The sequence below is a fragment of the Poromitra crassiceps genome, assembly GCF_964638095.1.
Source record: "Poromitra crassiceps genome assembly, chromosome: 20".
NCBI lineage: Eukaryota > Metazoa > Chordata > Actinopteri > Beryciformes > Melamphaidae > Poromitra > Poromitra crassiceps.
In genome coordinates, this window is record NC_139637.1 from 2,895,940 (window position 1) to 2,919,841 (window position 23,902).

Consider the following 23,902-nt stretch of genomic DNA (forward strand, 5'->3'; position numbering starts at 1 on the left):
ACAAATGCTAACAGTCCAGATCTTGTATACACTGGCTCGTACGTTAAGTTGCTACTGGATGACACACACACACACATGCAAGACTGAAGGGAGAGAGAGGGCAAGACACTATAAAAGGTGTTTTTTGGTCAAGAACATTTCTACCGCCCTCAGGCAAACCCTGTGTTCTCTGACTGCAGAGGTTCACCGGTGAAGGTCGTTATCTCAATTAGCTCAGTTATAAACAAGATAATTAGAGCTGGCACACTGAGAAGAGGACTAAGACCGATCTTATCTATCCGCAAACTATTTTACTTGTCTCCTATAGGGCTTTTGACTTCATCATGAGGCTGTGTGTAACTGACGGTGATGACCACCTACAGCCACCTTCAGACCTTGGGACCATATCCTCCAGACACACAAATCAAGGTGACACAGGCAGACATCGCCTACTATCATTTCACACGCATCGGGGTGTTTGCGGCGGTTACACGCCCTGACGCTTACGTTCTCACTTCAGAGAACTTCTTTCTCATGAAAAAACCGAATCACTTTTCCAGTGGGAAAGTCCGAACCCCCTCAAATCATCTTGACGGTTACATGATCTGGCTTTTGGATGGTAACTAACCACTCCCTTAAACTTGAAATTTCACTCATCTCCAAGCTCATGGCGTGGACCTAAAAAAAGGGTGGGAGAACGAGAGTGCTCCAGGATTAGGTGCTTTGAACCGTCAAGTTGCCCCCAACAGCTGTGAACTGGCCCCTCGGGCACTCTGGATCTCTCTCCCATCAGTCTGCGATAGGACCCCCCCTCCCCCCTCTCCATCGTCCAGACCAGTTATAAATATGAGCAACACTTGACCGAGTGCGTTCCTGCTGCCACCCAGCCAAATGTGGCCCCCCGTGCTCGATCCCCTCGGCTTCAAGTGAATCAGCTAAACCAACAGTTACTAATTCCAGCCATGGCTGATAGGTTTATTAAAGGTTTCATTTCAGTGAGTAGTTGCCTAACCGCTCACCAAATGTGCGCTGCCGGTCTCGTGTGACTCAGAAGTACAAATGCGAAATGTTCCCAGCACACACCCCCAGCAGCATCAGAGAAACATCATATCCCCAAAAATCTGATCAACACTGTAATTAGTTAGGAACACACATGGATCGCACATTGAGTTGGTCATAATAAAGGCTATAATTAGTGTGGAGTTATGTAATAATTCGGTAATTGTTTATTTGGGATATTTCTGGTTCTTTGACCAGTGGAACAGTGCGTGTTTCTATTCATGGTTTTGGCAAAAAGAGTCACTGAAATTTTTTTGGAACCTCAAAAAGAGGCTGTCAGAACTCACAGCACACAACCCTGTGTGAGAAAGTCCCCAGTGCTACTAACAGTCTGCATTCCTGGCTTATCAGCCAAAATGATAACGATCAATTAGTTGATTAACCTGGACAACAGAGGCATGTAAATAACCCGCCATCTTGGATAGAGATGTGCACTTTGATTGACCTTTCCATCATCAGCTCAGATGTTCTGACAGGCTGACAGCAACCTCATGTCGAGATCATTGTGAGATAAAAATCGACCGAGGATTTTGGATCCATTGTTCATTTTGATTAATAATCCTGGCATGGTCGGTCATTGATAAGGGGGTTCTTCACAGCAACAGGAGGGAGGAGCCACATTTGAGCTGAGGAAGACCTCCACCAAACCTTTCTTCTACAAGCTCCACCTCTCCAGAAGTTTGTCAAGGCTCTGGGAACTCAGGAACTCCCTGCCCGCTCTGCGCGCTTTGGTTTCCATACCGCTGATTAGGTGAGCAGAGAAGGCGTAGTGAAAAGCAGAGGGAGGGAGAGAGAGGGAGAGCCAGAGCGAGAGAGAGAGAGGACGCACAGAGGAGCTGACGGAGCATTTTATCAGATATTGCCCAGCAGCAGTTAGAGTTACAGGGATGCAGTTTAGATAAGCCATAATCCAACCACTGTTTCGCAGGCGGCTCTGAGGATTTTGGAACGCGCTAAAGTTGGGGGACAGTCTCGCCATTCCAAAAACAAACTTTTAGTGGATTAATTTATTCTTTAAAAAACATGGGGTTGGAACGACTTCGCGCAAAGAAGACCCCGGGAGGAGCAGCCCCTCTTGCCTGGCGCACTCTCCTTTGTAGCGCCTGGGTTTTCCTCTGCCTCTCTCAGCCTGTCTGCAAGGCGTTCAACTTGGACGTGGAGAACCCAGCTGTATACAGCGGACCTAACGGGAGCTACTTCGGATACGCGGTGGACTTTTACTTGGCAGATTCGGCTAGGTGAGTTTCTTTTTTTTTATTGATCGAAACAGCTATTTTGCTAGTTGTTGTTGCAAAACAACAAGGGGGAATTATATAAAGTAGCAGTCGGGATATTTCACCAGCCAGGCTCCTCAAGGCAGCCCATTACGAATTCCAGAGCATAATCTGAAACATTTGTGTATAATTTTTTATCTGGGGGCTCTTCTTGCTACACACACAGACACTCAACGTTTCCATTTTATTGTATCAGTGATTTTTGCCAACCTTTTAGAACTTTAACAGCCCCTCGCTAAATGTTACAGGGTGTTGTTTCCATGATAGGAGCAATTTTCATTCATTTGCGTTTGCGCCCTGACACCGCACCAAGTTCTCTTGTTTGATCTCGTTTGGAGATCTTTACGCACGGCGCAACGCGCACACGCCCTCAGTTTGCAATGGAATTGATTTTAATCGAATGTGAGTGCATTTATTTATATATAAAAAAAAAGGCGTGTGTCAAACTCGTGGTTCACGCCCTGCGAAATACTCATAGAAAAAAGCCCTGGAAATACCAATAGAAGAGAGTATTGCCAGTTCCATTATCAAAAACCAATCAGCTCAAACAAAGGCGAACAAGGATCAAATAATCTGCCTCAAATTCTAATCTCATTGCCCCCCCCCCCCCCACACATAATCTAATTTAATTCTGACCCGTTAGCCTTTAAATGCCCAACAAAGTCGGTTAACTGCCACCTTTTGGCACTCCCGTCTTATTGGTCTGAAGTGCTCCAGCTGACTGTGATGCTGCTTGGCTCAGTGGGGCTGTGAACATGCTGTGTCTGCCTCAGCAGGCTGCCATGCTGCTCAGAGAGAGAGAGCCCCATCAGTCCTCCTGTTCAGAGACTTCAGCTCATGTCATCACATCAAACACAACCACCACCCAGTAGTCTGAGGAGAATATAACAATAACATATTAATAACAACAATATACGCTGTATCGAAAGGGGCTGCAGAAGAGACGAGGACATGTCGATTCTGTGACTGTCAGTCTGTCTCAGTGTCAGCAGCACAGCACATTTCGGGTCTGCTTTGGACCTGGTTCTGTCATCGTAATAATCATTTTTACTAAAGGTTATGCCAGGCTGGGTTTCTTTCGCCCCAGACTTCCTGAGTGTGTGTGTGTGTCCTGAGTGTGTGTGTGTGTCCTGAGTGTGTGTGTGTGTCCTGAGTGTGTGTGTGTGTGTCTGCTGAGCACTAGCAGACGTACACACACACTCATTGACGACCCACAGTCCAGCCAGGCAGCGTGCCCGGTGGAGTCGGGACCGGGCTTTTGGGGAAGGGCTTTGTGCCGAGTGGGCCGCCAGCAGCAGCTCCGGTTTCCCCTGTTTCCCCCCCTCTCCCTCCCCACTTCCCGGGACGCCGACACGGGGCTGATCCCCCTCCTCCTCTTCCCCCCCGACCGACAAGCAGGGGATCTGATTTAAGTCACAGACACTGAGTCAGAGCAGGCATGCCCTCTCCTCTCCTCTAGCATCCCCCCTCCTCTCCTCCTCCTATGCTGATGTCATTCTGAGGGGCTTTTAATCCCCCCGTCCTCCCCCCTCCCCTCGCTGTCTAGCCTCCCTCCCCGTCATCTCTCCCCAGTCTGTCTCGTTATTGTGTGAGACAGAGTATACGTCATCTAACTGATGACTTCATCCCCAACTTTTTACAGATGAGAGAGAAGCCACGGTTATGGAGGGAGGAGAGGATGATGAGACAATGGTTTGTATAATGATGTCGAGGCAGGGATCATTTTGAAAGTGCAGCGTCCGTCCTTCATCCTACAAGCTAGTTCCCTGTCATTTCCCCCGGCGTGGATGATATGTGTTCAGAAGTCAGATGTCAAACCAAACAATGTTATCAGAGAGTGGATTTAAATCATCTTCTCTATCAGCAAACCACATGCATCCCTCCCTTCTTCTCCGTTTCTTTGGACTTGCTTAACACTTCAGACCATGCCAGTATGGGGGAGACCATGTCAGTATGGGGGGGGGGGTGCAGAGACATGAAATGGGTCTCTGTTATCTCTGGTGTTTTGCCGTCACATCATTATCGCCCACTCTGTGGAGACTCGGGGGAGCGGGGGAGTGGGGATGAGGTCAGCTCCGGGGTGCACGGCCGGGGAGTTTCTTCACGTCCCAAGACGATGCTGCTGGTGCGAGATGTTACAAAGCACGGCTCTTCTCTGACCTTCTGCACATATTATTAAACACAACACAACTTCTGTTCGTTGCCGGCTGGCTGAGCTGCTGTGTGTGGTGCTGCTGGAAGAGAGGAGAAGGAGAGCACATGTCGATGAGGAGACCAGATCTATCCACACACATGTGCCTCTCAGGCCCACAGACACAAAGGCGTACTTTCTCCCTATATACGTTGACACACGAGTTCATGTATGGGGTGTCTGTCGTGGCCCCCCCGGGCCCAGTCGCGTAATAGAATTAAGTTCTGACACTGGCAGCCCACCGTGGAAGAACGCCTGAGGAGAGAGTCTGTGAACTGTGTGTGACTGCGTTTGTCAGATGTGTTCATACGAGTTAATGGACAGACCTTAGAGTCTATCAATGTCAGTCCAGTCTCCAGACACCAGCCTGGTCCACTTCGGAGTGTTGACTCTCTCCTCAAACACCTGATAAGCAAACAAGCGTAACTCACTCCTCCTCACTCGTGGACTTTCCCTGGTGCCAGGCAGGGATCGGGGAGTGGATCACGATGAGATAGTCAGGGTCAACAGTCAAGGGCTGGAGATAATAACAGACATGGCTTGGGGGGTCTGGAATGATCAAACATCTGCTGGTGGTGGTGGTGGTGTCCCACAAATCAAGACAGTGGAGATTATGACCACAACGACGACGACGACAACCGAGAAAACGGTTTACGCTAGCTGGACTTTGAGGGAACACCTTCTGAAGAACACCTTGAAGTAGTTGCACTTAAATCTCAGCCACCCACTGGATTATTTGAGCGTTGCAACGACACGTCATCCTCGTGCACTCTGCTCGTTCAATATGGAGGCCTCTCTGCAGCTGATGACGGAGATAATAATAACGTCTCCCGGTTGGTCGGCAGCGTGCGTTTCCACTCGGGTGTTTGTTGGCGACGTGCGTGCGTGCGGGAGCTCGTCGGCCGTGACGAGCCGAGCGCGGCATGCCGAGGTCATCCAGTGCATGTTGGTCAGTCTCCTGGAGTTTACCCTCTCTAACAGGGTTACTGTTGAGCTAATATTGACGTTGGAGCGGGGGTCTCTTTCGGCCACTAAAGACAGACATGTTTTCTCTGTGTCTACACCACCTTCCCTTCCCCTCACATGCGATCAGTTTGATTTCTCTTATTGTTTTCCTCGCCGTCCTGTCGTGCGGACGCGTTGCTAAATCACATGGGTGCGTGTGTTTGGGTTGCAGAGTGGGAGCTTGTATATTTGGGCTGCCAAGCTGTTCTTCATCCAGGTTCTTCTCAGCAATCACCAGACTACCCATGGCCATGGTTTGTGCACAATGGGGCCCTTTGTCTCACAGTGGGAATTGTTTACTGTTTTCCATTGGAGAAGCTTCACTCATTTCTCTCTTTTATTTATTAGCCTTTTGAAAAGCTGCAAGCTAAAAATACAAAGGCAATAAAATAGAATCTGATGGTGTTTTGTACAGCGTGTACCCTATGATCAGTGTTGGGCAAGTTACTTTCAAAATGTAATATACTATTGCTAGTTACTTTCATTTGAAAGTAATACGTTACTTTACAATATTACTGTCTGTGTAGAGTAACTCGTTACTTATTACACTACTTTTGCGTTACTTTTACCAAAACAACAGCAGCAGCAAATGACATCGCCGCCCCGGAACCATCCCGAAAAATTGCCTTGAAGTCAGTGTTAAACCGTCCAAAATTCTAAATGTTATTCTTTTCCTTTGTTATTGTCATCTATAGCGGTTATTTGCATAAAAACGTTTGACAACAGTTTGATTAGGAGATTATTCTATCTTTATTTAAATATGTGCTTTGATTTTTTTTTTTAATAACTCAATTTGTAACTTGAGTTAGTTGACAAAGTAACTGGTATAATATGACTGAAATCCTATAAGTAATAAGTTATATTACTGAGTTACTGCTAAAAGTCATATATTACATTTAATATGTTACTTTTGTAATGAGTTACCCCCGAACACTGCCTATGATTGTATGATAGGTTAGTAACATTAGAGTCCATTGTTATGAAGGTCAATTGGGATCTACTTAGCCTGGTGACACCAGCTACACAGCAGTCTGTCTTCACCATCAAGTTCCAGTCCAGCTTTTTTCCTGGTCTGTTGGGAATAATGAGCCTGTGTGTGTTTCAGTGGAAAAAGATGTCAGATGGTGACGTTTGCTTTTACGTCTGCTGCTGGCGATGGTGGTCTGCTGCATGGTGGTTGGTTGGTTGGTTGTGAATGTTACAGCAGCAGCAGCACACCGTGTGTCTACTTTGCCAATTGCAATGATGGAAGTCGCTCGCTGCTGCTATCGGTCACGGCCGAACTGACTCACACTCGAGATGGTAATCTGTGAGCGCCGACGGGCCTGGTTTGTTTTAACCCCGGGGTCAAACAAAGTGACGCAGTGCGTTGGTAACTTGATAAAGGACGTCCTTTATGAGGCCGGAGAAGCCGATGACGCCACTATCTGACTGTCCGTTTGTGAAGCCCGAGATGTTTCGAGTGGCTGAAAGTCGTCAGCCTCAGTTCTCGGATTCATGATGCAAATGAGAAATTCGAGATTCCAAACTCTGGCCTTTATTTTGTGTGTGTGTGCGTGTGTGTGTGTGTGTGCGCGCATGTGCACATGTGTGTGTGTGCGTGTGTGTGTGTGTGTGTGTGCGTGCTTGTGCATGCATGTGTGTGTGTTGTATAGACAAAGTGCTCTAACAGCTGCTGTGAGTTGGAGTGGTGATGAGAGAGCTGATTGTGGGACACACCCCCACACCCCCCTACCCCCCTATATACATTTTATACAGCCGCCTCTCTCTCCACTCAGAGGTGTGAAGGGACTGGACCCCCTGACGGGAGCATTGTGGAGAGGTGTGAACCAGCAGGAGTTTAACTCTCCTCGTGAAGCTTTTGCGGTCCGTGGGTCTGTGAGTTACAGGGGGGGGGGGAACAGGGGGATATATAATATATAGGCTACAATTTGGTATCAGAGAGACCTCGCGTCATGTTGATTTTTCTCCCCCTCTCTAAGTAGCTGGGTGTTTCAAATTACTCCCTGGCCACTTGTGAAGCTATTTCTGTACAGCGACATGAGTACGACACGGGTGGTGGTTTGGGTGAAACAGCGGCGTTTCCCCTGGAGATGTAGCAGAGCAGCGGGGTGAGAGGCACGCGCGGCGAGGAGCACGTGTGCGGTTTTTATTAATTTTTTATTTTTGTGTGTGTGTGTGTGTGTGCACACAACATGTTTTGCTTGCAATGCGCGCCCTGCCTAGTCCTGTGCTGTCTAGTAGGAGATTCAGATTCAGATTCATTTATTAAGGACTGCACAACAAAGTCGACAGAATTTGCTTTCGGTACAGCAATTGTAGCACATGAATATTGTGTCAGCATGAGACATTACAGTACATAGACAGACATATGGGACCATAAATACAAAACATTCAACATATACATTGCTGGAGAGGTATACAGTGAGATTTCAGAGGTGAGTGGAGTTCAGAAACCTGATGGCAGTGGGGAAAAAACAGTTTTTGAATCTGGTTGTTTTGGTGGAAATGGATCTGTAGCGCCGTCCGTGATACAGTCAATACAATTGTATTTGGCAATAGGGGTCTACAGCAGAGGTTCTCAAATGTTTTTCAGCCAAGGAGCCCTTACTTACAAGATAGAAAATATACCGGGGACCAGCCCCCCTCATTCTGTGATTTGTGATTTTGGGCTAAGCTTAATTATTTCCACGGTAACGTCCTTGACTTTTAAATTGATAGGTTTTGTTAGATTAGAATGTAATCCATGAACCATTTTAGATTTAAAGCATAAAATATTTTCGTTGAACTATGAAGCTTTTGCAACAACAAAAAATGTCTTTATTGTGTTTTTATTTTCCTGAAAACTTTTTGCGGACCCCCTGGCAAAGTGCCACGGACCCCCATTTGAGAACCACTGATCTACAGTATTCCAGTATTCCTATAATATCCCCATGGTATTTGTTTTAACAGTGTAATTCAGCAGTGTGGGGGGGCATATTTCAGCAGCGGGGGTCTCTGCTGCCGAATGCTTCTAGGGGGAAACACTGACCACAGGTTTTCACACATTTGCAGCAGAGGAAACCAAGATGAAGATGTCTTGCACTGCATGGCCACGCCCTTCCTCTTTGAATGATGATGTTGTCAGACACCAGAAGACCAGTAGAATTCACACACTGGCTTCTACAAACGGAGACTGTCGTGTCCCGATGTGTAAAAACCTTGTTTGGACAATCAGTTTTTTCTGTTAAAGGAGCAAAACTATGGAGCAGTCTACTGAGCTGAAAACACAACACGGTTTTAATGTTTTTAACAGTGGTATTAAGTCACGGTTAAAAGAGAAACAACTGTGTTGTCACACGTAATACCGGTGTAGAACTCTGGTGGTACTCTGTGTATTATGTCTGCATTGTGGGTACATTGTGCGTACTGTATTGTATGTACATCCTTGAATATTTGTATGTATAGCTTTGCTCTTGTGGTATTTTATATTTGATCATGTTTCATTTAGGGGTGTATTTTAATGTAAAAGTCTCCTGTGGACAGGTGTTGAAAATTTGTGTTCCGCTATAAACACTTAACACTGGTTACTGTGCATATACATGTATGTAACATCTCCAGTGCTCTGTGATGTCCATATCAAACAAACTTAACCTAACCCTAAACCATGTCTCTTTACATGGAGGGAAGAAGTTGTTGAGCGGTGGGAAATGAGAAGGTGTGGGAGCCTTGTGTCAACATGTTGATGTAATTATCATCAGCGTGAGTAGAATAACTCCAGGTGTAGAGCAGCGTGAAGACTGTAACATCTGACGTCGCCTTTGGATCTCTGCATACTTTTCCTCTGTGACAATCGAGAGCAGAGTGTTTTGTTTGTAGCAGTTGGGTCACCTGGGCGGCCGGGTCGGGACTTGTTATTTACGGGCCACCTGCTGGCAAACACCGACATGCGTGAGGAGAGTGAGGACATTCTTTTGTGATGATGATGGTGAGATGTTCTCCTGGTGGTGGGCCTGTTTATCTGAAGGATGAGAGAGAGGAGGACTCAGATCCCACCAGCTTCCCACCCGCAGACACGTCCAATTGTGTCTGAAGGAACTTCTGACCAAGCAGGAAGTAGCGCTGGCACGAATTGAACCCGGGTCTCCGTGGTGGTTAGGCGAGTGGTTTGACCTCGACACCCAGATGCCCGGTGTGACTTTGTGTCTGAACTTCTCCTCTTCAAGTTCATCCTAGCATATGTCAAAGTCTATAAATAATTGCATTGCCATTTGCATCTTTGGACATTATCCTATTGGTCTTTTGTTAGAGATGAAGTTCTAACGGAGGTTCAGTCAGGAAGACTGTAATCTGCATGTTACACTTCCTCAGTTCATTTCTCCACCCCTTCAAATCTGCTCGCACGCTCAAAATAAGCCTGTCAACTTCCAGGCTTCTATTGAATAATCAGCTGTTTGCCTCCTTGGTCTCATATAACCAATAGCACAGCGTCACATCACCTCTCACCCCCACCCACACACCTCCATTCTAAGCCAATCACATGGCTGTGTACTCATTCAGCCTGCTCATACCTGCGCTGTCAGTCTCGCAAACCCTCCGCCTCCCCTTCTCCACCCAGTCTTCACAGACCCATCAGAGTCATCTGATTCATCAGTCTGAAGAGTCTCATCAGTCTCAGAAGGAGAGGCATCACCATCACCAGTATCTAGACTCTACAGGGGGATCTATCTGGCTGCTGCTCATGGCTGATGCAGCTCTATCTCAATATCTCTCTGTGGTGTCTAAGCGCCAAAGACTATTAACAACACCTAATTCTAATCATACTTTCTGTAATGCATCCATCATTCGCTATTGTAATAAATATTATTTTATTCATTCTCTGGTCTTTAGTCTTAGATTGAACTTGTGAGTGACTTATTACCATCTGACTGTTAGAAAGACGTGTCTTCAGCAGCACAGCACAGTAGACTCTGTGTAGTGTTCAGCACACAGCATCCCAGCAGACACTGCTACTCTCATCATCCTCCAGCTCCTGGACAGGAGCACTGAGAACACGTGTGTGTGTGTGTATGTGTGTGTGTTTGCGTGTGTGTGTGTGTGTGTGTGTGTGTGTGTGTGTGTGTGTGTGTGTGTGTGCGCGTGTGTGTGCGCGCGTGTGTGTGCGTGTGTCTGTTTGAGTGTGTTCACTCGAGCGCTGTGTAGACAGACGATCGTCCGTATGGCAGTCGTAAAGACTGAAACAGCTTCTGTCTGGCCTTGGCTTTGAGAGGATGCTAGACTCTTCTTCTAGCTCCATGTGGTCCTGAAGAAGTCATCAGTCACACACTACTTCTTCTTGCTTCTCCATCATTCATCCTCCTTAACTGAATGCGTATGCTGCTTCCAAAAGCCAACGTTGCTCTCGTACTTTCACATCAGAGGCTCGTGGTCGTTACTCATATTTGTCCACTGACTCTCTCCACCTCGTCCTTGTTCTTCCCATGGATCCAGGTGAGGAGGTTGTTCACCTGGGTGTGTTGGAGTGGGTCCTCAGAGTGGGAGCTGGTGAGATGGTAGTGAGGTGTTGAGTGAGGTGGAGGTATAGTGAGATGGTGAGTGAGGTGGAGGTAGTGAGATGTAGTGAGGTGGAGGTAGTGAGATGGTGGTGAGGTGGAGGTAGTGAGGTGGTAGTGAGGTGGAGGTAGTGAGATGTAGTGAGGTGGAGGTAGTGACATGTAGTGAGGTGGAGGTAGTGAGATGGTAGTGAGGTGGAGGTAGTGAGGTCGAGGTAGTGAGATGGTAGTGAGGTGGAGGTAGTGAGATGTAGTGAGGTGGAGGTAGTGAGATGGTGGTGAGGTGGTAGTGAGGTGGAGGTAGTGAGATGGTAGTGAGGTGGAGCTAGTGAGATGGTAGTGAGGTGGAGGTAGTGAGGTGGAGGTAGTGAGGTGGAGGTAGTGAGGTGGAGGTAGTGAGGTGGTAGTGAGGTGGAGGTAGTGAGATGGTAGTGAGGTGGAGGTAGTGAGATGGTAGTGAGGTGGAGCTAGTGAGGTGGTAGTGAGGTGGAGGTAGTGAGATGGTAGTGAGGTGGTGAGTGAGGTGGATCAGGTAGTGAGAGATGATGGTAGGTTGCTTGTTTATGTATTTTGGTCTGTGCTGCGCCTCGTCGCTCCACTGCAGCAGTGAGAGGAGAGAGCGCACGGTCAAGAGCGCTCCTCGGTTCAGCTCGGGTCGCCGCATCTGAATTCCTTCACTGATTTGGAACCACTCCACTCTGTTGAAGAATGTGCTGATAGTCGAGTGTCAACTGACCTCCATGGGTCGCTCTCGCAGTACATCTGTTCCTCGGCCACGGCTGGGTTCTTTCCTCGGGTCTCACCCGGCCCGGGAGGCCCGTGGGTGTCGGTGCCATAGTGTGCTGCTGCTTTATGACTACAGGTGCTGACTGCAGCTCCGCCACTGGCAGGCTTAACAAATGTGATTATGATTTTTCTTTCGCTCCGCTCAGTCAAAGCTGCATGTGTTTTTTCCCCCTCCTCCTCCTGGCTTAAATCAATTATAATGGTGTTCTAGTGACATAAGCTTTGCAGCTGGTTTAGGAAGAGAATTTAATGTGGAATGGGGGGAAAACTGTGTTTGGGTTTGGCGGGGAGGGGAGGGGGCAGAACAGGAATTTGACAACCTCCTTCTGCACCTCCTCATCGTGTCACATCAGCAAAGTTCTTCCAGCACTCTGCCTCACAACCAGGGGCGGTTTTAGCATCAGAGCTTTGGGTGGGCTCAGCCCACCCAAAGGTCATGGACCACTGAACCCCTAGGGGGGTCCGGGGGCATGCCCCCCCGGAAGAAAATTTTGTACAGTTTCAAGTAAAAATGGATCAAACTGATCAAACTGGCGCACTTTGAGATCAAAATGAAGAGACTAGATCTATGAAGAACTACACACATCAATATCTTCTTTACCGTTCTGTGGTTTTACAGCAATGAAAAAATAATTGTTTCCCTATATATACTATATATATTCTGCATACAGGTTACTATATGGTAGAATTATGCTTGCATAAATAATACCAAAATCACTTCAGGGGAGTTTCAAGTAAAGTAACATTTTGCTTTGTAGGCAAAACAAAAGTAAAATTAAATCAAAAGGGAACTTCCTAACTTATTGGCTGGAATAATATTCCGACAAGATAATAATATACTGTAAGCACTAAAGCAGGAGTTTGCAGTCAACTAGTTGAAAGTAATATGTGGCAGTATTTGTGGGGGTCAAAATCTATGTAGGGTGTACCACCACAAATAGATCAGTGTATGGGAAACACTGACTATTAAATTGTGTGACTAGAAAGACACCAATAAATCTGAGAAAATGTACTTTAATTTTGAACAACAGCACTACAACGGTGGCATTACAAATGGTATTATGAAATTATTGTGTGAAAAAACAAGAATGCCACTTTTTTCATGAACTTTAAGCAGAAAATTAAAAAATAGTTTTAAAGCAAAAATAAATAATAAATAAAGATCATTTTAACATTGGCTCAACCAGCCCATCTTACTGACCACCAGGGGTCCTGGTCCTTAATCCCTTTTTATTACTCCCATGCCACTGGTACTGTACACAAACAAGGCTGTTTAAATATCTGCCTTGCACTCCCTTAGAGCAGGGGTGTCAGACTCATATTAGGTAGAGGGCCGGATTTGTTCAACTGAGACCTCATGGGGGCCGGATTTTTTTTTTACTAAAATCAATTCGACTCATTTACCCATTTACTTCACAAAAGAAATACTGCTCTTTCCATTTCTCTTGAAACTGCCTGCATTCCGTGTCAACCTTTCTCTTTTTCGACAGCATCTTGTTCAGGGGCGGACTGGGATCATAATTCAGGCCGGGCATTAGATACCAAGCAGGCCAGGCCGATACGGGCCGACGTGCGGGCCGGCGTCAGAAAAATTTGGGCCGTTTAAAGCTCAATTTGGGCCGTTTGAAGCCAGATGTGGGCCGTTTGAAGCCCAATTTGGGTCATTTAAAGCCAGATTTGGGCCGTTTGAAGCCCGATTTGGGCCGTTTGAAGCCCAATTTGGGCCGTTTGAAGCCCAATTTGGGCCAAGTCCAATTTTACAATGAGATGCACCCACTTTAATCCTGAATAAAGTAATAAAACCACTAGTAAACCAGTAGGGCCTGGCCTGCTGTTCAGTGAGTGGCCTGACTGCGGGCACAATTTTTTTTTTTTTTTGCAGGCCAGGCCAGGCCAGGCCACCGGGCATTTGCCCGACGTGCCCGATTATGCAGTCCGCGCCTGATCTTGTTGATTCTTTTGTTTTTTGGTAGGTAGCTGAATGCGCGATTCAATTCCAGCGTGGCATCATGGCGGCTTTGTTTACACCTGATGACCTACTGACATACTTCCTTGTAGTGCAGGTTAATTAACTTATGAATGAACTCTTAGCTTGCTTATTAGCCACACGTAGTTCATGATAATGGGGTGCGAATTTAATAATAATAATAATATATATATATATTTTTTTTAATATTCCAAAACATCTCGCGGGCCGGATGAAACCTGCCCGTGGGCCGGATCCGGCCCGCGGGCCGTATCTCTGACATCCCTGCCTTAGAGGGAAATAACAAGCCTGTAAGAACTTTTATTGAGATACTGAACTAACATCACAGCAAGACATAAGTGATGCCATGCACGCATGTTAAGCTATCGTCATCATCACATCAGACAGGCTGTGTAAAGCCCTACCTTCCTCCAGTCCACCTGTTTGTCTGGCAGGCACAGCGACAAGTTCTTTTGTTTAGCCTACGACAACGTTACTTGCTAATTTGCATATCAATATGCGCTAATTAAGTAACTACTAACGACTCTGACTGCTCAATGCTCACCTCAGTTTCATTGATCATGAGTGGGGAGAACGATTGTGTGGACTGTGGAGGACCACTTCGCTGCTGTACTGTGTGTGTGACCTGTGTGAAGTGATGTGGGATTAGGCAGATAGATGGAGGAGGGAGCGCCTGCGCAGCCGCGGTTCTAGAAACTTTTCGGGTGGGCTGAACCCCCCTAAATTTTTGTCTCAGCCCACCCTAAGAACATAGAGGGGGGGGGGGAAACATGCACACAGCGCATTGAGTGTAGTCAGAAACTGCTACTAATGACCACCATGGATTTGGAGAGGGATTAAAAAAAAAAAAAAAAAAAAAAAAAAAAAAAGTTTTTTTGCCTCTATTTTTTTGGGTGGGCTGAGACTATTTTTGGGTGGGCTAAAGCCCACCCAAAAACGGCCTAGAACCGCCCCTGCTCACAACCAACCCCACATAAAGTAGCTCGGCAATTATGGCGTGGTGAAATATCCCGTTAGAACGCCGTCTGATCGCGAACGCTTCAAATGAGCAACAACACCCCGGTGCTCGGTTACAGCGCGGCTGGTGTTTACGCATTCCTGACGAGCAGCCCCCAAATCACAGCAGCTTAATTAATGCTGAATTGTCAGTTGAGTGGTGGGGGGGCGGGAGGCTCGTTAGTGGCGGGTGTGTGTATGGCAGCTGACTGGGCTGTGGTGGGGTTGATGATGGGAGAGACATGGTGAAGCCTGGCCGCTAACGTTTCTCTTCCGCCCGCACACCCTCTCTCACAAGTAAATTGCTCATGTCTCGTTCTTACCAAATCTGTTTTGAGTCCATTTTTCGGACAAAAATGTGCAAGGAATGATTATTGTTCCAAAACATTCCCGTTTGCCTGTTGTGACCCCCCCCCAAGTGTTGTAGTCAAGTCACTATATTTATCTCGAGTCCAAGTCAAGTCTAGAGTCACCCAGTGTTCAAGTCCCAGTCACAGAAGGAGAGTCAGAGACGAGTCACCGTTACCCGAGTCCGAGTCTGGAGTTACTGAACGTGAGCGTGAATCCACATGTAGGCTAGGTGGAACACACACATGCATGCCCTTTCATGAAATTGAATCATGTCGAGGTATTAATATAGCTCAATATCTCATGGCAAATTATTAAGGCCTATTACAAAAACCGGGGGGAAAAAATCTTTATCAATTAACAAGCCCTTCACTTCCGAGTCTGTGAATGCACGAATGCTCAATTCCAAGTCTGAGTCCCATTCATCAGTACTCAAGTCCAAGTCGAGTCACAAGTCCTGAAAAGGAGTCCAAGGCCATGTTCACATTACAGGCAAATCCGATTTGCTGCTTGGTTTCCCAAATCTGATTTGGGAGTGTGTCCGCACTGCCACAAATCTGATTTGGGCAAGTGTTCAAGTCGGATCTGTGTGTCCAGACCTCCATATGTGGTTTGGGACAAGTGACACAAATCAGACTTGGAGCGTCCAGACTCATAAAACCAATCTGGATAGAATCATTAATAGGTCACTAAAGTTCACAAATCAGATTTGGCCTCCTAGTCTGAACATGGCCCAACACTCTGACTCGAGTCAGAGTCAGATTCGACTGGACACTGGCTGGCCGAACTGGCGGAGTTCAGCTTCTGCTTTTGTGCCGTCATCAGTACTCAAGTCCAAGTCAAGACTCGACTCCAGACTATCAAAGCTTTGATGGTGTTCGGCCTCGTGCATTGACTCCAACTGATGACCCGTCTTTTGTCTCGAGTCACCTCAGAGTCAGTCATTCAGTCTGAAAGACACGCCCACCAGTATGTCCGTCTGCCTCCACCACTCACAGACATTTGCATAGCCATCAAAGCGCCCCGCTCACAGACTCCGCCCCCCCCTGTACTTCTATACAAAGGAATTCTTAATGCGGCATTTAGCCAACTGCAGTTAGGCCTTCATTATGCTAATGAGACCACAGCTCCGCCTTTGTGGACGGAGCTCGCAGAGGAGGGGAGGGGGGGTGAAGGGGAGGGAGGGGGGGAAGGGGAGGGGGGGGGAGGTGATCCTCACCAGATTAAGACCCATTAGATGCTAATTCCTCCATATTTACAGTACTTTCAGTCAGATCACTATCAAATTGTAATTGTAACAAAGTGTGTGTGTGTGTGTGTGTGTGTGTGTGTGTGTGTGTGTGTGTGTGTGTGTGTGTGTGTGTGTGTGTGTGTGTACGTACACATCTGTGTGGGTGTGTGTGCGCGTGTGTGTGGGTGGGTGTGTGTGTGTGTGTGCACGCACACATCTGTGTGTGTGTGTGCGTGTGTGTGTGTGTGTGTGTGCACGCACACATCTGTGTGTGTGTGAGTGTGTATTATGTGTGTGTGTGTGTGCGTGTGCGAGGTAGTGAAAATTCAATTCAGCTGCCAACTGGCTGATTAAAGCACGATCCGCTTGTTGTGTTGTTTCCTGGATTTGTTCCTTTGAAAAGCTGCCATAAGCCAACAATGCTGGACTGTGTTCACATGTGATTCAATAAGAGGAGTCACTCTGGACTGTGTTCACATGTGATTCAATAAGAGGAGTCACTCTGGACTGTGTTCACATGTGATTCAATAAGAGGAGTCACTCTGGACTGTGTTCACATGTGATTCAATAAGAGGAGTCACTCTGGACTGTGTTCACATGTGATTCAATAAGAGGAGTCACTCTGGACTGTGTTCACATGTCATTCAATAAGAGGAGTCACTCTGGACTGTGTTCACATGTGATTCAATAAGAGGAGTCACTCTGGACTGTGTTCACATGTGATTCAATAAGAGGAGTCACTCTGGACTGTGTTCACATGTGATTCAATAAGAGGAGTCACTCTGGACTGTGTTCACATGTGATTCAATAAGAGGAGTCACTCTGGACTGTGTTCACATGTGATTCAATAAGAGGAGTCACTCTGGACTGTGTTCACATGTGATTCAATAAGAGGAGTCACTCTGGACTGTGTTCACATGTCATTCAATAAGAGGAGTCACTCTGGACTGTGTTCACATGTGATTCAATAAGAGGAGTCACTCTGGACTGTGTTCACATGTGATTCAATAAGAGGAGTCACTCTGGACTGTGTTCACATGTGATTCAATAAGAGGAGTCACTCTGGACTGTGTTCACATGTGATTCAATAAGAGGAGTCACTCTGGACTGTGTTCACATGTGATTCAATAAGAGGAGTCACTCTGGACTGTGTTCACATGTGATTCAATAAGAGGAGTCACTCTGGACTGTGTTCACATGTCATTCAATAAGAGGAGTCACTCTGGACTGTGTTCACATGTGATTCAATAAGAGGAGTCACTCTGGACTGTGTTCACATGTGATTCAATAAGAGGAGTCACTCTGGACTGTGTTCACATGTGATTCAATAAGAGGAGTCACTCTGGACTGTGTTCACATGTCATTCAATAAGAGGAGTCACTCTGGACTGTGTTCACATGTGATTCAATAAGAGGAGTCACTCTGGACTGTGTTCACATGTGATTCAATAAGAGGAGTCACTCTGGACTGTGTTCACATGTGATTCAATAAGAGGAGTCACTCTGGACTGTGTTCACATGTCATTCAATAAGAGGAGTCACTCTGGACTGTGTTCACATGTGATTCAATAAGAGGAGTCACTCTGGCTTCCAATTTATTCAGTGTCTAGTCTGCATGCTCCAGTTGTATTTGGTGTGTGTGTGTGTGTGTGTGTGTGTGTGTGTGTGTGTGTGTGTGTGTGTGTGTGTGTGTGTGTGTGTGTGTGTGTGTGTGTCTCCTCAGAACACTTCTGTTTGTTTTCCGCCGTAGAAGCACCAGATAAAACTCTGTGCTTCACGACTTTTCCAGAAAGACACACAGGTAGTTGTTTGTTTGTTTCTTGTTTAGTTTATCTCTTGCAGTTTCTTGGTAAGTATAGAGAGGCAAAGTGACCGCCTACTTCCTGCTTCAGCACTGTACCGCCTTCGTGCCCCCATAGTTAAAAAGAACAGGTACAGAAATTCCTTTGTGCCTGTCTCTATCAGAGCGTTGAACGCTGCTGGGGTACAAATGTAATGTCTCCCCATCTGCCGTTGCTGTTATTTATTTATTTTATCCTTTTATTCTTTTATTCTTTTATCTTTATTTATTCTTAGGGGTACAATACAGTATATCTGTATTATATACTTTGTCTGCCCTTTGGTCTGGACTGAGGTTTTTTCTCTTTTTTTTTCTCTTGTGCTTTAATACAATGATACATTGTAGCTCTTTCTTGTGATATAAATGTGCTGCTGTGAGTGAACTGCACTTTGCTACTATGCACTTTATATCTCTACTGTGCACTTTAGATCGTTGCTACTGTTGTCATTTGCACTTTAACTATTGTGTCATTTGCACTTTAACTATTGTGTTGCACTTTAAACTGCTGCTCTAGACTGCTTTTACAATGTTCTTTTTGTCTTATTTGTTTTTATGTATGTACTTCGTACTACGCTTCCTGCAATCCAATTTGCCCTTTTGGGACACTTAATAAATCTTGAATCCTTGAATCCTTGAATCCTTGTACCAGAGATTTTCTTCTGCTATTTATTTTCCTATAGACATTTCGTTAAATGCTTATAAAAATAGTTTGACTTGGTCAAACCAAACGGTTCAGATATATTTAGAATCGGGAGAGACAATAGAATATTTCACTCTGACCAAAAAAAACAACAACAACATTGAAAAAATATTTTATTTAAACTTGCATTTCTTTACGCTTTAGTCCTAATGAAATGTTATGCGGTCTCTCCTGTTTCTAAATATATCTGAACCGTTTGGTTTGAACAAGTGAAACTATTTTTATAAGCATTTTACAAAATGTCTATGGGAAAATAAATGGTGGGAGAAAATCTCTGGTACAGTGCTGAAGCAGGAAGTGACGTTCCACTTTGCCTCTCTATATGTTTGTACGATTCAGAAGGTTGGCAGGTTGACTGACAGTCCTGCGACCCTGGCAGTATGGTGCTGAGCTTGTCCAGAACACATTAACACAAGAGTGTGGTCTAGTATGTTGAAGTGTTAAAATGTTTACCGGACGACTCTCACATATTTGTGTGCGAGCGAGCGAGAGTGTGGAGGAGGAGGGGGGAGAGAGAGAGACAGAGGGGGGAGATCCTCCTCAGCTGTCTCATCGTCGTGAGAATCCGTGACCAGGAAGCTTCTCTGGGATTTACATTATTCTACAGCTGGGCTCGGCTGCTCTTCGGGGATATTCCCAACGTCTGGACACACGATGATTGGAAAAACTCTCCAAGTCGGAAGGATGCGTTTCTTTCTTGTCTCGTCCAAAACCAACGCAGGGTTTCTACGTTATGAATCGGGTTTGTTGTCCCATATCTCTTCGGAGGTAGCGAGACCACCACGGGTAATAAGTGTGATATTAAACTCATAACTTCTGCTTTACGAGCTTTTCCCTACATCTCCTCCCACAGTTTTTGGCTTATATTGTACAAAGACCACAATCCTGGCCCAGTAAATCACTAATGTCAGATTATTATTATTATTTTAAAATTCCCTTCCAAATATTTCTGTGATATTTTGTCATCACAATTGCAAGATAGGTTTGATGGTATTAGTCACTCTTATTTTAAGGTCATGGAATATTGCACTGCTCAACTGTCTGCCGCCTCTCCTCTCCTCTCCTCTCCTCTCCTCTCCTCTCCTCTCCTCTCCTCTCCTCTCCTCTCCTCTCCTCTCCTCTCCTCTCTCCTCTCCTCCTCTCCTCTCCTCTCTCCTCTCCTCTCCTCTCCTCTCCTCTCCTCTCCTCTCTCCTCTCCTCTCCTCTCTCCTCCCCTCCCCTCCTCTCCTCTCTCCTCCTCTCCTCTCCTCTCTCCTCTCTCCTCTCCTCCCCTCCTCTCCTCTCTCCTCTCTCCTCTCCTCCCCTCCTCTCCTCTCTCCTCTCCTCCCCTCCTCTCCTCTCTCCTCTCCTCCCCTCCTCTCCTCTCTCCTCTCCCCTCCTCCCCTCCTCTCCTCTCCTCCCCTCCTCTCCCCTCCTCTCCTCTCCTCTCCTCTCATCTCCTCTCTCCTCTCCTCTCTCCTCTCCTCTCCTCTCCTCTCCTCCCCTCCCCTCCTCTCCTCTCCTCTCCCCTCTCCTCTCCTCTCCCCTCCCCTCCTCTCCTCTCCTCTCCCCTCCTCTCTCCTCTCCTCTCTCCTCTCCTCTCCTCTCTCCTCTCCTCTCCTCTCTCCTCTCCTCTCTCCTCTCCTCTCCTCCCCTCCTCTCCTCTCTCCTCTCTCCTCTCCTCCCCTCCTCTCCTCTCTCCTCTCCTCTCCTCTCCTCTCCTCTCTCTTCTCCTCTCTCCTCTCCTCTCCTCTCCTCTCTCCTCTCCTCCCCTCCTCTCCTCTCCTCTCCTCTCCTCTGGACCCAGTGAGTAGATAAGTTAGCCTTGGGGGCAGGATGCTAAGTTTAGCCAACATGTAAACGTTCACGCACTATTGGAAGATCTGGAGCAGGAAAGGGTGGGCACTTCCTGTTTAGACCCACCCCGCCCCCCCCCCCACCCCACCACCACCCCCACCCTGTCTACACTCAGTGCTCCCAGGCCTCCTCCACCCACATCAGTGCCTTTGCCTACAACAACCATGTCTGTGATAAGTGGGTCCACACTATGAGGTAATGGCTGCTGGAGCGTCCACCTCAGACACATTATCTACTGGGGAAGAAATCTTTCCAACCTTACCATGCTGCCCAACAAGTCTCTTTCCTCCATCCACCCATCACCGACCTATCATCATGCTGTCTGCTCTTGTTCTCCTCCGCCTCTGAACTTCTGAGACTTCACGTCTGTCTCGGTCCTATCTGCTCTTTAGACTTGTCCTCTCCAGGCACCTGTAGCCTCGCTTGTCGTCGGTCATGTCTGTTGAAGTGGTTGCTTTATGCTGTCCCCGTAGTCTTATAAAGCTCCAAGGACACGGATGTTTAAGTGTGCGCCACAGCTGTGCCAACTAGAGTGTGACTCCACTTAGACCGTCTGCTTTCTTTCTTCTTTTCTGTTTCAATTTGCCCAACAGCGATGCATGTGTGCGTGTGCATGTGTGCGAGTGTTTGTGTGTCGGGCTGCACACTAGGGTTGTCAAAAGTATCGATATAGTATCGAAAAGTAGCAATAGTGAAAATTTGAATCGGATACAATACTCATTTGCAGCAGCAGGTATCGATAGTATCAATACTAAAGATTTGAAATGGATACAATACTCATTTGCAACAGTTTTGATACCATCAGTGCTTTATTTGAATGAAAATCACTGATCCCCCCCCCAATAGAGACACTGCGGAGCGCGTCATCATTCAGAAACCACGCCCAAAACGGAGGAAAACACAAACTCCCGTCCAATCCTGGCGTTCTCCTATGTCGCGTGCATGGCCCGGGTGTTGCACACAAAGATCGTATATACGGAAGATGAACACTCCAACTTACTTCATTGACAGCAACATCCACATTTTTCTTCTCGCCAATTCTCAATGGCTTCCTTGTTTTGCTCGGGAGTACAAAAAAACTTTAACTGGTGATTTTTTACATTAATTTGTTGTCTGCGCAGCCCCACCACACAACAGCTTTTAGCTATGTTTAATTCAAGGAAAATGACGCTGGTGTGTGGAAGTGAACGGAGCTTTTCCCCCGTGATGGGCGTGGCCTATTTCATGCAGTGTCTCTATCGTTGGATATGTGTAGCTTCAACAAGCTAAACGTGTTCTGATGGCTAGAGCAGGGCTAATCTGCTGTCTAAGTTCAAAGTTTGATCAGGCCTAGATTATGCAGATGTGTGCTTCTGTCCATCTGTCTAACTTTATTTTTATGCCTCTTGATGTGTCGTCATCTCCCCGGCTTCACGTGGTATCTAAAATGGTATCGAGTATCGATATTTTCGGTATCGAAGTAGAAATTCTAGTATCGTGACATCCCTACTGCACACAGGTACAGCATGGTGTCCATGAACATCACTTGTCATTACTAGCAACCATTTCCACTTGGTAGCATAGCGTTATTATGCAACCCGCTGCTGAGACCTGTAGTTAAAATGTTGCGTTACAAAGTCAGAATCCAGCGTGCTAAGCAGTAAAAAATGTGTTGCACTGCAATTGTGTTAAAAGCTGTCGGGTGGGAGGTCTGGCATGCACGTCTTAATTGATGCCAGACCAACAGCTAATTTTACCAACCTTAGCATTGGCGAGATAAAGAAATGCAGGTTTATAAGAATCTTGTGGTTTGGTAGATGTGGAACATTTGATTGACAGAAACTTTCTCTCTCTCTCTCTCTCTCTCTCTCTCTCTCTCTCTCTCTCTCTCTCTCTCTCTCTCTCCCTCTCTCTCTCCCTCTCTCTCTCTCTCTCTCTATCTCTCTCTCTCCCTCTCTCTCTCTCTCTCCCTAGTGTGAGTGTATTGATCGGGGCGCCCAAGGCCAACACCAGCCAGCAGAACATCACAGAGGGAGGGTCCGTCTTCTACTGCCCATGGAGCCTCGGCCAATCAGAGTGTCACAACATTGAGTTTGATAACGAAGGTAAGCCTCCTCATTGGCTGGTGGGAGGGACCTGGGTGCCACATCGACGGGGACTTCCCGAGTCAGCTGCTAAACAGGTTTGCATTCACATGCTATTTTCATCAAACCTGGAATTCAAACAATAAACAACCAGGAAACATCCTACAGCTCAACGAGCTAATTCAATCAACTTAATCTAAACAAAAGTTAGTCATAATGGTTATTCTGGCGGCTGTGCCATTTTGAGAAGATTAAATGTTCTCATTGCAACATAATTCGGGGAGCAAAATGTTCTCCAACTTTCCAACTTCATCATCTGACTTTTGCTGGCACTCATATGAAAGTAGGAAATGTGTTTTTCTGATACATCTCATAGCACGTGATGTGACTGCACTGACTAGCTCTGTATGAAGGTATTGTGACCTGATGGATTATTATAAATGTACACATGAGGCAGGATCCGATTACTATGAGTTGCGCTTTATTCCTCGCTCATATGTGCTGCTCAGGGGTGGAACGACCCTATCAGCCCAGAGGGGGGCGAAGCTCTTAGGGGGGCCCCATAAAAATAAAAATAAAATTTGAAGGCCAGGCCAGGCCGCGAAGAAAAATTTGCCTTTTTTGCATGTTTGAATCTGTTTTAGCCATATTTAGTGGAATGTCTCATTTTAAACACACCAATGTTATTGTCTATTGATTGAATTCCTCTCACACTCACACCACTGACTTTGTTAAATAAAGTAATTTTAAGTCACAACTGTAAAATAGCGGATAGCCCCTATATCCGAAAACACAATTTGTCACTCATTGAGCCAAGTAATATTATGTCCAAGAAAGCCTACAGTGAAGCCACTTTACAGACAAGCTTGTTCTGAAGAAGAACAAGAAAAACACAGGTTGCCAGCCGTGCCCGGTGGCCTGGCCTGGCCTCCAAAAAAAAAAAAAAAAAAAAAAAAAAATTTGATGGGGCCCCCCTGACGAGTGGGCGCGCGCACCCTCTGCCCCGGTGTACGCTCCGCTACTGGTGCTGCTATGAGACGACGACACGCAAAATCTGGGAACAATTAATAGACAACC

At 46.4% G+C, this 23,902-nt stretch overlaps 1 protein-coding gene across 1 annotated transcript in view; it reads left to right on the forward strand.

Annotated features, from left to right (window-relative positions):
• Window positions 1–2,061: 2,061 nt before the first annotated feature.
• itga5 (integrin, alpha 5 (fibronectin receptor, alpha polypeptide)) overlaps window positions 2,062–23,902 on the forward strand; it is a gene marked incomplete at its 5' end in the record, with an annotated part of 60,621 nt that continues 38,780 nt past the window's right edge. The window contains 2 exons of the mRNA XM_083656473.1: window positions 2,062–2,276; window positions 22,716–22,846. Of these exons, the coding sequence (XP_083512599.1) occupies window positions 2,062–2,276; window positions 22,716–22,846 (346 nt within the window). The remainder of the gene's footprint in view (window positions 2,277–22,715; window positions 22,847–23,902) is intronic.